General features: G+C 39.3%; 1 protein-coding gene across 1 annotated transcript in view; it reads left to right on the top strand.

The window, feature by feature from the left end:
- The window catches only part of LOC137131524 (complement factor H-like), a 35618-nt gene that overhangs the window by 13233 nt on the left and 4683 nt on the right, over positions 1-17702 (top strand). Inside the window, exons 3-10 of the mRNA XM_067512907.1 lie at positions 135-317; positions 433-627; positions 700-879; positions 1983-2147; positions 2556-2720; positions 3654-3818; positions 13188-13352; positions 16916-17077. Coding sequence (XP_067369008.1) covers positions 135-317; positions 433-627; positions 700-879; positions 1983-2147; positions 2556-2720; positions 3654-3818; positions 13188-13352; positions 16916-17077 — 1380 coding nt within the window. The remainder of the gene's footprint in view (positions 1-134; positions 318-432; positions 628-699; positions 880-1982; positions 2148-2555; positions 2721-3653; positions 3819-13187; positions 13353-16915; positions 17078-17702) is intronic.

Here is a 17702-nt window from a genome sequence, read left to right as displayed (position 1 = left end):
GGAACACGAAAGAGTGTTGGTACAAGGAACATGGAAATCATCTGTGATTATTAACTGATTATTAACTGAATTCAATCCTCTATTTGTACAGATTATTATTGTATGTTCATGCTTGTGTGTATATCCTTCAACAGCTGTAAAATGTAAAGTACCTGAGATTGAACATGGTACAGTGACTGGAGGTATCACAGATTACAATGAACATGAAATCCTGTATTTTGAGTGCAATACTAGATATAGAAAGTCTGAAGAAAGACCTTCAAGATGCATAAAAATGGGACAAAGAGCAGACTGGAGCCCCACACCTGCATGCGAACGTGAGTATTAGCTGATGAATAACATTTATCAGTTATATGTTTATAATTGGTAAAAACATGCTGAATTATTGCTACAAACTAACAGAGAATGTGCTTAATTCCCCACCAACTGCAGCAATTAAATGCAAACTGCAACTTTCACAACTTGAAGGAACCAGATATGACCCTCCCAACAGAAATGTGTTTTCACCTGGTGAGACTTTGAGAGTAACATGTGAAGCGAGGTACTGGATTTTTAACTCTCGGGACATCTCAACAGTAATTACTTGCAGAGATGATGGACAATGGACCAGTGATCCAACATGCAAAGGTATAAAACTACATGAACCCATTATGACATTGTTCTTTACTCTGTGATAGTTCAACATGTCTGTTTTCTTAGAGGTTACATGCAGCCGTCCATATGACCAGCACATTTCTTACTGGGACAACTATTGGCAACGAAAGAAAACACTGGGGGACACTGTAAGATACAGCTGTACATCAGGCTACAAAAGTACTAATGGAGCCACGAGGGCCACATGCACAAGAGATGGATGGACTCCAGATCCACTTTGTCAGGGTATTTTAAAATTAACTTCCATTAACATTTTCATATACACATCCATTAACCTATAACATCAGCAATAAAATCTCAGTGTTTACACTAAAAACACATGTATCTTTTAACCTTGAGTTAACTTCTACTGAATCAGACTACACAGACCAGCCTTTGCTCCTCCAGTGCATGAGTTAGACTTCACTACCCATAACCCTGTGACAATAACCCTGTCACACATTTAACAAACGTAAAAGAGCAATATATGTGTCATCAGTGCAGTAGTGGTAGGAGGTTGAGGTACTAGCCCCACTAATCAATCATCCAGCACTAACTTTAGCTATCATCACTAATTTGCCTAGAAAGTTAATTATTGTCTTTTTAATGTTTTGTCATTAAACCCGCGTGAAGTCTGAGTAAAGTTTAATTTCCATCGTACTGCATGTATGTTTTATGGAGACATCAGTCTCAACAAAGCAGGAGATCAGGTGACGTAAAGGTGAGTGTGTAAAGAGCAGCACGAACAGCCCTGCTGCCTGTTCAAATTTAATTTTAAGTGAATTAAAAACAATTTGCTAAACCTTGGCCACAACACCTTTATATTATAAAATATAGATTTCTGTTTATTTCATTGTGGTCATGATTGTATTTTAATAATCCTTATCTCTTGCACATAAAACAAGAAAGTGTCAAATTAAAAAGACAAAACAGAGCAGTGTACAATACACTGTTAGACATTATTGTAAATAATAAAGTCTTCTCATGGGGCCAGATTTTTTCCCCCCAAATTCAGACTTCATAGTTACAGTTATGCTTCATCTACTTAATCTCTAACTCAAGCTAGTTGAATATCTCACACTTTCTCTAATTAAGTTAGGAGGAGAGGCCAATTCTGAATATTGTATTCATCTGCGAACAATTAAATCCCACCTCAAAAAAGAAAATTCCAGTGATACACACACACACACACTGCAAAAATCTTAAATGTGTACATTTGTCCACATGCAGCTGTGTAAATTCAGGCACTGATGTGAAATAAAAGTAGCCTCCTGGAAGCTACTGCAGTAACAACACAGTGAATGTACTGTATGTGACCAAGTATAACTGCATTTTATTTATGTTTTCAGAAATAACGTGTGACAGACGTGAGATCCCGAATGCAGCTATTGAAAACATGAAGGAAAAATACAAAGTTTCTGAACGGGCCAATTATGTCTGTAATGAAGGTTACAGAGGACGTTTTACTCTGACCTGTACAGAGCGTGGTTGGGACAAAAATCCACAATGTACAGGTAAGAAAACACAGAAAACCAGAAAAGCCGTAATGTAAAATTTGCTTGTCCATTAACAGAACAGTTAACAGGAGTGAAGCCACTGACACTTGGAAAGGACAAAACAGGCGGCACAAAATTTGACAGAGGCAGCTGTCTCATAATGCTTTTATCAGGAAAAACCCTACTTTTCTCCATGTGAATGTTAAACTAAACAACCACACAAGTAGGAGAAACAGTCACACAAACCTGTAAATGGATCCTCTGTCCAAGAACTTCTGTGCAGGTTTATAAAACGAAGCAACAAGCATCAAATGAATGAAGCCTCCTCCCCTTAATACATAGTAGAAGCAGTTTTTCAAACTTCAGCAACACAATAAATATGTACAACTGTGAATAACTGCATTTTGTTTCTTTCTCTTTTTTCAGAAATAACATGTGACCCACCTCGTTACAGGAATGCTGACATTGTCAACTATAAGACAATATACAGATACAAAGAACAGGCAGTGTATGAATGCAGAGATGGTAATAGAGGAGGTTTTACTCTAACCTGTACTGAACAGGGATGGATTGGACAAACACAATGTACAGGTGAGAAATTACAGAATAAATGATTGTGTTGACATCTTTGTTACTTTGTTCCCTAAATGTTTTTACATGCAGCTTTTAAAATAAACTTTAGGACATAATCATCTGCTCAGAACTGTCAAATTCATTAATTCCAAGTCAAAATTAAATATACTGACTTTTTCAACACTCAACAATAAGTGATGAAATGTATGAATGTTATGTTTAACATAATATTGCTTTATATTCGTTAAAGACATTTTTTAGGGCTTGATGTTGCAGTTTTGTTACTTTTGCTTACGGTGAAATATCTGAGATTTTTACTAAATTATTTGACAATTTCTTTCAATCTAACGTGAAAAGAAAACACACCTACATCTTGTACAGAGGAAATACTAGAGCTTTGCTTGGTTTGTACTTCACTTCTAAGCTGCTTCGGACAAAGCATCAGCCAAATGTTGTAAACCAATTTGAGTAATTTCAGATCATTTGCAGAAGCAAATCACTGTGTGAAAGCCACAAATGGTGATTTGACTACAAGCATTAATAGGACTTTTATACAATGAGAAAGTGTTAAAGTCTGACAAATTACTTTTTCTTCTAATTACCACTTTTTTGCACAGAAGCCAACTTTGAATATTGTTTTCAAAGACAGTCAAGGGACATAATCATGCACACACTGACATTACAGGTCCAAAGCTCTGCTTTCATGTCCACACCTCAATGCTGAAAGCAGTTTGTCTCAATGTCTTCACCCTGTACAGCTTTTTTTTCAATGACATAAATTGGAGTTTACCTGTAGAAAAAGGACCAATACACACAAAAAAAATACATGTTTAAAGTAATACTTAGGGTTGTGCTTAAATGTGGAAAACGTGTGAAATAAAAGCAGCCTCCTAGAAGCTGCTGCAGTAAAACCACAGTGAAAGTATAACTGAATTTTATTTACATTTTCAGAACTAATGTGCGACAGACGTGAGATCCCGAATGCAGCTATTCAGAACATTAAGGAGAAATACACATTTTCTGAACAGGTCCATTATGTCTGTAATGAAGGTTATAGAGGACGTTTTACTCTGACCTGTACAGAGCGTGGTTGGGACAAAAATCCACAATGTACAGGTAAGAAAACACAGAACCACTAATTTAGCGTTGGCATGTTTTGGTTTGTGTTCCGTCCAATAATATGTTTGATTGTAATTGTTAAATACATTGAGTTGTGTGTGCATGGAAACAAGGTTGGATCCTGGATTTTTGTGCACAATGTACATGTTTGGGGCTTTAAATAAAAAGGGCGCTGCTTGAGGGTGCATATATCATCTTGGACATAATTAAAAGTGAACTTTGACAAAGTCACTAATATTAATGAACAATATTTCTAAGCTGGTAAAACAGTAAACTGTTTTTTAACACAACTGTTAAACAAACAAAGTGATGCTGGTGAAAAGTAACTGCGACACTGGTTGAACAATTTAATTCAATTCAATTCAACTTTATTTACATAGCGCCAATTCACAACAAAGTCATCTCAGGGCACTTTACAGAATAAAGTCAAGATTATAAAAATATATAAAGAGAACCCAACAATTCCCCCTGGAGCAAGCCATAGGCAACAGTGGAGAGGAAAAACTCCCTTTAATGGAAGAAACCTCCAGCAGAACCAGGCTCAGGGTGGACGGCAATCTGCCTTGACCGGTTGGGGTGAGTGGAAAGGGGAGAGAGAAAAGAACAGAGCAACAAAAAGCAACAACAAAACATCGGGCAGATTGGTAGAACCAGTAGCTTCACGCTGGAAGACACACAGCTTCAAAGCCGGGGGACACCTGCAGAAAGGGACAGAGAGAGGGGGACAGAAGAGGACAAAGACAACTACGGGAGAGAACACACAGTTAATGACATACAGTGGTGACAATTGCGGGATGAGAGGAGAGGAGAGATGGTCAAGAGGAGGAAAGGAGCTCAGTGCATTGGGGGGTGGGTCCCCCAGCAGTCTAAGCCTATGGCAGTATAACTATAACTAACTATATGCTTTATTAAAAAGGAAGGTTCTAAGCCTAGACTTAAAAGTAGAGAGGGTGTCTGCTCCCCGAATTTGGATTGGAAGCTGGTTCCACAGGAGAGGAGCTTGATAGCTAAAGGCTCTACCTCCCATTCTACTTTTGGAAATTCTGGGAACCACAAGTAGGCCTGCATTCTGAGAGCGAAGTGGTCTACTGGGATGATATGGTGCTATGAGGTCTTCTATATATGATGGAGCCTGACCTTTCAGAGCTTTATATGTAAGAAGCAGGGTTTTAAATTCTATTCTACATTTAATGGGAAGCCAATGGAGAGAAGCTAGTGAAGGTGAAATATGATCTCTCCTGCTAGTTCCAGTCAGGACTCTTGCTGCAGCATTTTGGATTAATTGCAGGCTCTTTAGGGAGTTACTGGGGCATCCTGAAAGTAGGGAATTACAGCAGTCCAACCTAGAAGTAACAAATGCATGGACCAGTTTTTCGGCATCACTTTGAGACAGGATGCTCCTAATTTTGGCAATGTTCCGTAGGTGGAAGAAGGCTGTTCTAGAGATTTGTTTTATATGTGAGTTAAAGGACAGATCCTGATCAAAAATAACTCCAAGGTTCCTTGCAGTAGTACTGGAGGCCAGACTTATGCCATCTAGTGTAACAATATGGTTGGACATCATACCTCTAAGATTTTTGGGCCCAAATACTATGACTTCAGTTTTGTCTGAGTTTAAAAGTAAATAATTGTGGGACATCCAGGCCTTTATGTCTTGAAGCTTTATTAACTGATTATTTCATCTGGTTCCATAGATAAATATAGCTGGGTATCATCAGCATAACAGTGGAAATTTATGGAGTGTTTTCTAATAATGTTGCCTAAAGGAGACATATATAAAGTAAAAAGTATTGGTCCTAACACAGAGCCTTGTGGAACTCCATAGCTAACCTTTGTGTGCATGGAGGATTCATCATTAACATGAACAACCATTAGAGAATTACAGAATTTATTTAATTTATTACAGAATAAACTATTGATTTGCCATGTTTGTTACTTGTTCATTTGAAAATAAAATATCTGAAGATTTTACTAAATTATTTAACATTTTATGTTGGAATTTATTTCGAATATTCAAATATACATTTATTGTTTTATAAATAGAATTTCAAAACTGTTTTCAGGGTAGAACATTGTTCTTGTTTTTTAAACAATTGAAGAGTCAGTAGTGTCAGTTAAAGTGGCCTTCGGGTTCTTAATCACCTCTCTTAGTAAGGCTCTTCTCCCCCTGATTGCTCAGCTTGGCCGGGTGACCACCTCATGAAAGAGTTGTGGCAAATTTCAAGCTGGTGTAGTCAGGACCTTCCACTCCATCCCACACCACCCCCACCCGCTGCAGCCTGATAGTGTGAAGGGTTGAATCGGCCCTAAAATCAGCACCATTATCGTGTAGCGTGGTCACAGCCCTACATAAACCAGTTTTCCTGAGGATCAGGATGCATATTATTTCACTATTCTACTCTTGCAGCATTTCCACTAGCATCAGGGTTGGTAGGGAACTGGAAAACATTGCATTCATGTCCAACTGAATTACTGAAAATGTTCAATTTGTTTCAGAAGAACTGTGTAGAAAACTGGACATCGGCGATGCATACATTACCACCAATGACAAGGAAACGTACCGCAACAACGAACAAGTTCAATATTCATGCAGGAATGACACTGAGAAACAATTTACTGCTACCTGTGAGCGAGGTGTTTGGGCTGGCATTAAGAACTGCACAGGTACGAAAATACAAGTACAACTAACACGTCAAAAAGGATGTGATTGGAGCTTGTGTTTTATTAGCATTTGGAATGCGATGACCTGGTGAACCAATTCTTTTTCACTCTCTCTCCCATCAAGACGGGAATTCCTGCTTTAGAAGAATTAATGCAGCCCCTAAAGCAGCTTCAAACCTATGTGGGCTCATTTAGTTTTCTGCTGGAAAACTGCACTTTCGTGTCAGCACCAGTTGACAGTTTGCAGTGAAATAGTTAAGTGTTTGCTAAGTCGTTGAAGTCGTTATGTTGACGTACAACATAAATGGGGAGTTAAAAATGTGTTGATACTGAAGCTATCAATGAAACGTTAACCAGACAAGCTAACGCAGTATTTAAATCTTAATTAGTGGACAAATTTCCCACTGTGGACACATCTTTTGTAGTGGAACTGAATATAAATATGATCAGATCATTTATTAAAAAACAGTTTTGTGTTTACTTATTCAATAAACTGATTGTTTGCATGTACATTCATTGTTATTTTGTATGTAAATTAAAGGGCGACTTTACCAATTTTCAACATGCTCTCTATGTATTTAGTTAGGGTGTAAATGTACATTAATGCTTTAAAACCTCTCTCTGAATTCACTATATTAAAATATTCCACTGCTTCTAGCTGAAAAACTCCTCCAGATGACATCACCCGGAGGAGGTTTTCATCATTAGGACTTCAGATGATGTCATCTGGGGGAGCTCTGGATAAAGCAGGTTGTCCATGATTACAAACTCTCTAGTGTGAGCAACAAAATGACATCATCTGAACGGAAGGCTCCTTTCAAGTCATGTCATCTGGAGGCATTTTACAGCTAGAAATAGAGCGATATTTAGATAAAGGGAATTCAAAGGAAAGTTTAATATAATAACATGAAGGCGTCCTTTAATTATTCAAGAATCCAGGAATTTCTTTCCGCTATAACTCAGAGGGAAATACTGCTTTACTAACTCGCTCTATGCTGGTTGGAGGATTTGTTGCACTCAGGAATAAAGCAAAGTTCTATATTTTTAGAGCTTGTGGACTGTGTGAGGCCGCCACACGTTCCAGGTGGAGACATCAAGTACACTCTGAAAAGTCAGTACAGCCATAATGAGCGGGTCGAATACATGTGTCAAAATTACTACACTCTGGAGGGGGAGCCATACAAAACCTGCGTCAATGGTGAATGGACCGGGCAGATACGATGCCTGAGTAAGTTACAGTTTTAAAAAAAATCTACATTTTACACCATTTTATTAATTTGCTCTACAGTCACAGTCACAAAGTACTGTCTCTTTGTGCCCTGCAGAGCCCTGTATCGTGCATGAAGACGACTTCAGACAACACAACATCACATTAAAATCAAGCTTCAGCAAATATTTACTTCATGATGAAGCGATTGCGTTCACCTGTGCCAGAGGAGCCCCTGTCGGTGCTGCTGCGCTGCGTCAGAGGTGTAACAGTGGAACGCTCGTCCTGCCCACTTGCTATTAAGACGTTTGGTCGAGCGGATGTCATGTGCAGAGAAATGAGCGACTGCTGTCATTACGGCTGCGTTAACCCTCTGTCTCCATGTTCATGCTGCCATCTGTGGAAATGTTAATAAAACATCCATCATCTCCGAGTCAGTATTGATGTTCTGATGGTGTCATCTCTTTTCGGCTGCCTGTTAAATATGCTTAGTTTTTCTGAAATGATGGCAGGACACTAGAACAGTATCGTTGCACTCAAAATGATTATTGAAAAAGGGCTGAAACTGAATATTATCTGTATTTTCGTGATTACTCAACCATGCTGGGGTTTAAACTGCAACACAGAACAAAGGACAGCAAGGCCAGTCTGAGTCTGAGCAGTCTGCCTCTTTAAAATCTTTTAAGAATAAATACAAAGCACAATGATTTCGTTTTAGGGCAAAGTACAAAAAGTAAAGTGCGCCACTAAGAAATGTATGTGTTTAAAACAATACTGATTTTGGTATTGATGGCAAAGTATGCACGATAATTAATAAAAATTAAGGGTCAGAGGTCACTGTTGATTTGACCACTTTATGTGGTGACAGGTTGTTAACCCATAATGATACGTCAGCATTTATTAGTTCATAATAGTTTTATTAAAAAACATATATATATAAAGGTTGTGGCTGATCACTGTATAGTTCATTATTAATATTGCTCCTAAAAGATCTCTGCCAGGATCACATAGTTTTAACATTCAGGAAGGGACCTAATGCCCAGGAGGTCAAAGGTTAATTTACCCAGAACATTCCGGATAAAATCTGGATAGGACGAGTAAAAAAGCAGCACTTTTTGTCCTCACTCATCAATGTTACAATGGTGCCCTTAGTTATGACTGCTCCACTGGCCCTTCGGTCAGACTGGGGTTTTACTGGGCAGCTTTCAGGTGTGAACATGTGTGTGTGATGTGTATGTCATCTCGTCACACACGGAGCTTCCACTACTCTTTCCCACAACTTCATTGTTTGGCTCATCAGCTTTATTCCTCTGTAGTTGCCACAGCTCTGCTCATCTCCCTTGTTCTTAAAAATGGGCACCAGTACACTTCTCCTCCAGTCCTCAGCATCCTCTCACTCTCCAAGATCTTGTTAAACAAACTAGTCAGAAACTCTACTGCCACCTCTCCTAGACACTTCCATACTTCCACAGGTTTGTCATCATGACCAACTGCCTTTCCACTCTTCATCCTCTTCAACGTTCTCCTCACTTCACTCTTACTAATCTTTGCTACTTCCTGCTTTACACCAGTCACCTCTTCTACTCTTCGTTCCCTTTCATCTTCCTCATTCATCAACTCTTCAAAGTTCTCCCTCCATCTTTCCATCACACTCCTGGCACCTGTCAATACATTTCCATTGCTGATCTTTAATCACAGTAACCTGCTGCACATCCTTCCCATCTCTATCTCTTTGTCTGGCCAACCTGTACAAATCCACCTCTCCCTCTTTAGTGTCCAACCTAACATACAAGTCCTCATATGCTCTTTGTTTGGTCTTTGCCACCTCTACCTTCACCTAACGCTGCATCTCCCTGTACTCCTGTCTACTCTCCTCAGTCCCACTTCTTCTTAGCTAACCTCTTTCTCTGTATACACTCCTGAACTTCCTGGTTCCACCACCAAGTCTGGAATACATGCAAACGTTGAACAAACATCAACCTTTTCTATATAACTAGAGAGCCAAACTTTTCTGACTTTAGGGGAGAAATAGAAGCTCATTAATACCTCAATCGCTGTTCTTGGTTCACATTCTTTCAGCTCCTTCAGGCATTTGGGAAACCACCACTTCTGGCAGATGGAGACACCAGGTTCACCTCTAAATATGAATATAATCATAATGACAGAGTTGAATATGTCTGTAAGAATTACTACACTATGAGGGGTGAGCCTTTCAAAATCTGCAACAATGGTGACTGGACTGGAAACATTACATGCCTCAGTAAGTTATCAGTATTGGATCATATTGCATCTTGCAGTCTTTCAAAATTTTGCATTCATGAGACGAGCAAATGCTAGTAGATATTTTATGTTAACATAAAACATTATACAGAAACATTAAAATAATTAGATATTATGTTATGAAGGTGGACAAGTACTAAAAAATAATAAGTGCGTTATAAATTATGCACAGCTTTGCCCAATAAGTAACTACTGTTAACAAGTACATTTATACCTTTAAGTTTAATATGTTTCTTGATGGCATAAAATTAAAGCAACATAACCATTTTTTAGGTTTCACAGTTTGCTAGCTGTGTGTAATGTGCTTTGTAGTAAATGTTATGTATCTGTTATATCTTGCAGGACCCTGCACAGTGGATAAAGAAATCATGTTAAAACATAATATTGCATTTCTGTATAGTGGAGAAGAGAAGCTGTATTCACCCCATGAAACTTATATCGCTTTCTGTTGTACAGGACGTACATGACATGTGGGTCCAGTGTCAATTTGTCAGCAGTGCATTAATGGTGTAATTTCTCTCCCCACTTGCCAGTAAATGTTTTTCATGGCTGGACAAACATGTAAATGATTAGCAACAGTAAATAGTTGGTGCTGAACCAATTGTGTGTTGATCCACTTCAGTGTTGTGGCTGCCACTTTAATAAAACCTATCAAGTATCTCAGTCTGTCTTCTGCCTCAACATATTCTGAGAATAAACATGTTTATGTGCTTTGAAATGCTGTTAATGTCGACTGTCTGTGGTGCTGAAGAGAAGGCGCTTCAACTGCATAACCTGCAAGCTGTACTCTGTGTTAAAATACAGTATGTGGTCATTGGTGATGTCACAGGGAAATGAAGGGAGCACAGAAACAGTTTACTGCTGGTTATGAGTGATAATGACAAGATACAGAACATATGACAGAAAAACTACTGAATGCAAAAGGTCTAGTGTACATATGTGGTTGTGTAATCACACTGGGTGGTCCATTTCGGTGCCCTCAGTCGCTCCCTGAGGGCTCGAGCTGCACACTAACAGAGGAATTCTGCTCTCAAAGCAGCATGCACCCGTCTTTGGTCCTTCTGTTTCTTCATCTGTGGGGGAATGTGGGACTTTCTTTATCACAGAACGGTAAGAAGACATGTTTTTAAATGCCTGCTTTTAAATTCTTACAGTTTTACCTTTGAGGAGACAAAGATTCTCCTCAAAGCTAATTTCTCATTCAAAGGTCACCACCTGTGTAATAAAGCGAACGGAATTATTAGGAAGAAGCATCTGATGAGCATTCTGACTTTAAACACTGGTTTTGTTTATGTCCAGCTCTGTCCCACCAGCTCTTTTCATCTGTATATAATGCAAACAGGTAACAAGGTGATGTAAGCTACCGGGATTTGGGTTATGACAAGAGATAGATGTTGTGGCTGATCGGTGCATAAGTGCACTGAAGAAAGACAAAAATAGCACAAAGAGCAGACTGGACCCTGCACGTGAACATGAGCATTAACTTAATGTGAACCATGTTACAGGGAGCAATATCACCTAATTTCACATCATACTCAGAGAGCGAGAGACTTACAGCTTATTAAGATATATACCAGTATCAAATGTTAAGGCGGAATTAATAGTACCCTGGTATTGTGCAATGTTTGAATTTCTATGGCAATTTAAGCGTATGAAAGTAGACAAAACAGCCAGTTATTGGAAAAGCTCACTGCAGGGAGATGCATCTAAGCCCCAACAAACACCAACCACACATGCTAAAAAAAACCAAGCAACAACACTGCAAACGTGGTTATATACGTCCCTATTGTGCATGTCGTCCACTCAGTGTTAACAGGCAATGAAGAGGGGCTGAGGCCTGGGGTGTTCCCCACAGTTCCTTTCTTGGTTCTACAAATTAATAGAACTACATTTAGTAATACTGCGAGTGCAGGGTTCACAGTAGAAGCAATAAAAGTAAACAATGAAAACCAAGTAAATATGTAAAAGAAAGTAAAAAATACAAAGTCATTTAAAAACTTGCTCAGCTGGACAGTTGGTTCCAAACTTCAGCTTAAGCAGAACAGCAGACAGACATCTAGTCCTGTGTATTTTTACCTACGAAGGAAATATTCTTCCTACCTTTAGCATTTGCTCACATTACCTCCTCAAAGGCTTTTCTGGCTCATTGTAGACTTAAGAGCTTCAAATGGCTCCACACAGCAACACACCAAATAAATTTGGTGAGTTGTCCTGCCATGCTCAGACAAAAAGATAGAGAGTTACATACACCTGGCGTAAGAAGGGCAGCCCAACCTCCCTGAAGGCTTTGGAGTACAACCCTTGTCATTTTAAATCGTTTTTTTTATATGTTCATAATTAGTAAAAGAAAAAAAATAAAATAAATAAATAAAAAACCTAAATTATTGCTATAAGCTAACAGAGAATGTGCTTAATTCCAGATCTTAACTGATCTGTTCTCTGGAACAAGGAATATGGAAATTATCTGTGATTATTAACTATTATTAATTAGGTATTTAAGCTATATTTAAGGTATTTTGAAATTAACTTTAGGTTTATTGCATATACATTTTCATATACACTTCCCTTAACCCATAACATCAGCAATCTCAGTGTTTACACAAAAAACACATGTATCTTTTGACATATATTTCATCATTGAGTTAACTTCTCCAAGGACCCAATCTCCAAGGAAATTATCGTTTACTGTATATTCAATTTGCCCTAATACTTGAGAGTTTAGTGTCTTGTCCAAGCAAACTTGGAGAGAAACTTGGACGAGATACATCTAGCCAGGGGGAGCCAGGAACCCTGCAGTTCATGGACAGCTGAGCCACAGTGCTGGGCAATAAAACCAAGACGTTGTCCCATAGTCTCTTAAGTTTCAGGGTTTATCACAATATTTACTTTTTATTTGTTTTCATCCATTACAGTGGTTTAGCACATGTATTTGTTCTGTGAGCATAGATCACACATTCAACATACACATAAGTGTCCAAATGTACTTTTAAGTTAATCAATAGCAACAATTAAATCCAACCACAAATAAAGAAAATTCCAGTGATACACACACACTGCAAAAATCTTAAATGTGTACATTTGTCCACATGCAGCTGTGTAAATTCAGGCAACGTATCTGAAATAAAAGTAGCCTCCTGGAAGCTACTGCAGTAACAACACAATGAATGTACTGTATGTAACCAAGTATAACTGCATTTTGTTTCTTTCTCTTTTTTCAGAATTAACATGCGACCCACCTCGTTACAGGAATGCTGACATTGTCAACTATAAGACAATATACAGATACAATGAACAGGCAGTGTATGAATGCAGAGATGGTTATAGAGGAGGTTTTACTCTAACCTGTACTGAACAGGGATGGATTGGACGAACACAATGTACAGGTGAGAAATTACAGAGAGGAATCCACATGCTCCTCCTCGGCGCACCTCTCCACCGCACCGTCTTCCCGGTCCGACCATGCTAATTATTGGCGACCCCACCATTAGAGAAGTCCGCTTAAAATCAGCTAAAACGTTTTGCTTCCCTGGAGCCACTGTCATTGACATAGCGGAGAAAATTCCAAACCTGATTGAAAGACATCCTACGGCAACAAAAGTAGTGATACACGTTGGCACAAATGACACCAAACGGCAACAGTCTGAGTTGCTGAAATGTGACTTCGTGTCATTTTTCAACTCACTGGAGAGTTTCCACGACAGACGGTTCTTCATTTGCTGCACAATTCCCATGCTGGGTCGCGGTGTTGGCTGGTTCTCCAGACTCTTCAGCCTGCACACATGGCTTCAACCACAAGTCTCCGCACACGGACATCCTGTCTCAAAGTGATGCCGAAAAACTGGTCCATGCATTTGTTACTTCTAGGTTGGACTACTGTAATTCCCTACTCTTGGGGTGTCCTAATAACTCTCTAAAAAGCCTTTAGTTAATCCAAAATGCTGCAGCAATACTGCTAACTGGATTTGGGAAGAGAGATCATATTTCACCTTCACTAGCTTCTCTCCATTGGCTTCCCATAAAATCTAGAATAGAATTCAAAACCCTCCTCCTTACATACAAAGCTCTTAATGGTCAAGCTCCATCATATTTAAAAGATGTCATAGTTCTGTATCGCCCGATTAGACCACTTCGATCCCAGAATACAGGCCTACTTGTGGTTCCCAGAGTTTGCAAAAGTAGAATGGGAGGCAGAGCCTTTAGCTATCAAGCTCCTCGCCTGTGGAACCAGCTTCCAATACAAATTCGGGGGACAGACACCCTCTCTACTTTTAAGACTAGGCTTAAAACTTTTTGATAAAGCTTATAGTTAAAACTGCTCACTCAACCTGAACTAGCTCCTAGTTAAGATGCTATAGGTTTAGAGTGTTGGGGGACTGCAAGTTAAGTAAGCTCCCCTCCTCTTTTTCTCTATACATTTATTTGTCACCACTGTATGCTATTAATTTTGTGTCCTACCAATCTGTATAATGCTTTGTTTTTGCTTTTCTGTTGTTGTGTTGTTGCTTTTTGTTGTTGTTTTGTTGTTGCTTTATGTTGCTCTGTTCTTTTCTCCCTTCACTTTCCACTCACCCCAACCGGTCAAGGCAGATGGCCGCCCATCCTGAGCCTGGTTCTGCTGGAGGTTTCTTCCGTTAAAGGGAGTTTTTCCTCTCCACTGTTGCCTAGGGCTTGCTCAAGGGGGATTTGTTGGGTTGCTTCTACATACTTGTGTAGTCTGGACTTTATTAGGTAAAGTGCCTTGAGGTGAGTTTGTTGTAAATTGGCGCTATATAAATAAAGTTGAATTGAATTGAAAAATTGAATTAAAGCGAACAACATCTCACACGTAATATCTTATAAATAGAGCTGGGTATCATCTGCATAGCAATGAAAGTTTAGGGAATGTTTCATAATAATTTTGCCTAAAGGTGACATTTCAAACTGATGAAGGTTAAAAACTCATATCGTAAAGCTCCTTGGTTAAACCTGCTACTTAAACAGACCATTTACTTAAATGCACAAGTAGCGTCTTGATGATTTGTGGGAACCACAACTCCAGTCATTCAATACATTTGCTAACGCACCATGAAAGTACTGTCGACAAATTAACTGTTTTTGGTCCACATCCATCTGTTTGTTTCCAAAATAATTACATATTGTGTAATTTATTTTCCTCACTTGATAATGCACCTCTTTGCTGTTTAAATATTATGCATGTGCACATTGCAGCGAAATGTATTCAGGTCAGGTGAGAAATAAATGGTGCTTTTTCACTGCATAGTACCAGCTCGATTGGACTTTACTACATTTATTTGTTTTTCACTCAGGCAAAAACTACAAAAGCCGATTACCCTGTTCTTTATTGGTATCACTTCTGCTGAGGCTTTAAGCAAGCCAAACAATGCCATGAAAACACTGACCAGACTACTGTTTGGTCAGAGTGAATGAACTTTGTACCTAAGCTGAGAAGAGTAGAGACAATTTCTGCCAGTAGACCAGCATGGCGATTCTTAGAGTCACGGCACGGCACATGATACCCAGCTATATTTATCTATGGAACCAGATGAAAATAATCAGTTAATAAAGCTTCAAGCCTACAAGACATAAAGGCCTGGATGTCCCACAATTTTTTACTTTTAAACTCAGACAAAACTGAAGTCCTAGTATTTGGGCCCAAAAATCTCAGCGATATGATGTCCAACCATATTGTTACCCTAGATGGCATAAGTCTGGCCTCCAGTACTACTGCAAGAAACCTTAGAGTTATTTTTGATCAGGATCTGTCCTTTAACTCACATATAAAACAAATTCTCTAGAACAGCCTTCTTCCACCCACGGAACATTGCCAAGTTTAGGAGCATCCTGTCTCAAAGTGATGCCGAAAAACTGGTCAATGCATTTGTTACTTCTAGGTTGGACTACTGTAATTCCCTACTTTCAGGATGCCCCACTAACTCCCTAAAGAGCCTGCAATTAATCCAAAATGCTGCAGCAAGAGTCCTGACTGGAACTAGCAGGAGAGATCATATTTCACCTTCACTAGCTTCTCTCCATTGGCTTCCCATTAAATGTAGAATAGAATTTAAAACCCTGCTTCTTACATATAAAGCTCTGAATGGTCAGGCTCCATCATATATAGAAGACCTCATAGCACCATATCATCCCAGTAGACCACTTCGCTCTCAGAATGCAGGCCTACTTGTGGTTCCCAGAATTTCCAAAAGTAGAATGGGAGGTAGAGCCTTTAGCTATCAAGCTCCTCTCCTGTGAAACCAGCTCCCAGTTCAGATTCGGGAAGCAGACACCCTCTCTACTTTTAAGTCTAGGCTTAGAACCTTCCTTTTTAATAAAGCATATAGTTAGTTATAGTTATGCTGCCATAGGCTTAGACTGCTGGGGGACCCACCCCCCAGTGCACTGAGCTCCTTTCCTCCTCTTGACCATCTCTCCTCTCCTCTCACCCCGCAATTGTCACCACTGTATGTCATTAACTCTGTGTGTTCTCTCCCGTTGTCCTCCTCTGTCCCCCTCTCTCTGTCCCTTTCTGCAGGTGTCCCCCGGCTTTGAAGCTGTGTGTCTTCCAGTGTGCAGCTACTGGTCCTACCAATCTGCCCGATGTTTTGTCGTTGCTTTTTGTTGCTCTGTTCTTTTTTCTCTCTCCCCTTTCCACTCACCCCAACCGGTCGAGGCAGATGGCCGTCCACCCTGAGCCTGGTTCTGCTGGAGGTTTCTTCCGTTAAAGGGAGTTTTTCCTCTCCACTGTTGCCTATGGCTTGCTCCAGGGGGAATTGTTGGGTTCTCTTTATATATCTTTATAATCTTGACTTTATTCTGTAAAGTGCCCTGAGATGACTTTGTTGTGAATTGGCGCTATGTAAATAAAGTTGAATTGAATTGAATACAATGTTTCGGTTATTGCTCTTGGATTGATGCTGCAGAGAAGTAACTTTTTATTGTTTTGTTGCAGAGTGTCAAAAACCGGAATTTCCAAATGGATTTATAGTTGGCCCTGACGAGAACAAAATGTACTACTACACCTGCAATGAAGGTTATAAGCTTCTGACCAAAGGATGGTGGAGTGCAGCCAAATGTAATGACAGCGTGTGGTCTGAACTTCTTCAGTGCATCGGTAACTCATAGTTCATGCCTTACAGGTCTAGCTATAACAAAACCATTACTCTGTTAAGAGTCATCGGGAGGATGGACATTCAGTGCAAAGCACTCAGTGTTGCCAGATCCTGCAAACTAAATAATCAGAATTATTGTATGGGGACATTTTCATACATTTAAAATTCAGATTGCAGAGCACAACTTTATGATTTGCAGCAAGAACTTGAAGGTCTCCTGAAGCGCAGCTCATATCAAATGCAGTGGGCTCCCGTTTCAAATCAGCTATACATCATTTATATGGAGTAAAATTTTGTATCAATATTTTGACCTATTACAAGACTTCCATAAGAGAAAAACACATTATACAACCTGCCCAGTTATTGCTCTATGTACAGTACCTCCCAGCTCAGCTCAGATTGTAACTGCTTCCGAGGACTCAAGTGTTTTTGAGGCCTCCCAAACTTGTACAGTTCTTGTACAGTTGATCCAGTTTTTGTGGAGATGACTGCATGTGCCACATTCTTCCATTTCTTAACTAATGGTTTGATCGTACCTCTGACTTGGATGTTTTCTTGTATACACATCCTGTCTTCAATTCTTCAAAGATTTCGTGACATTTGACTTGTAGAAATAAATTTCTACAA

This window comes from Channa argus, chromosome 8 (genome assembly GCF_033026475.1).
Source record: "Channa argus isolate prfri chromosome 8, Channa argus male v1.0, whole genome shotgun sequence".
Taxonomy (NCBI): Eukaryota; Metazoa; Chordata; class Actinopteri; order Anabantiformes; family Channidae; genus Channa; species Channa argus.
The sequence above is the reverse complement of the archived record's forward strand: the minus strand, read 5'-3'. Positions and strand labels throughout refer to the sequence as shown.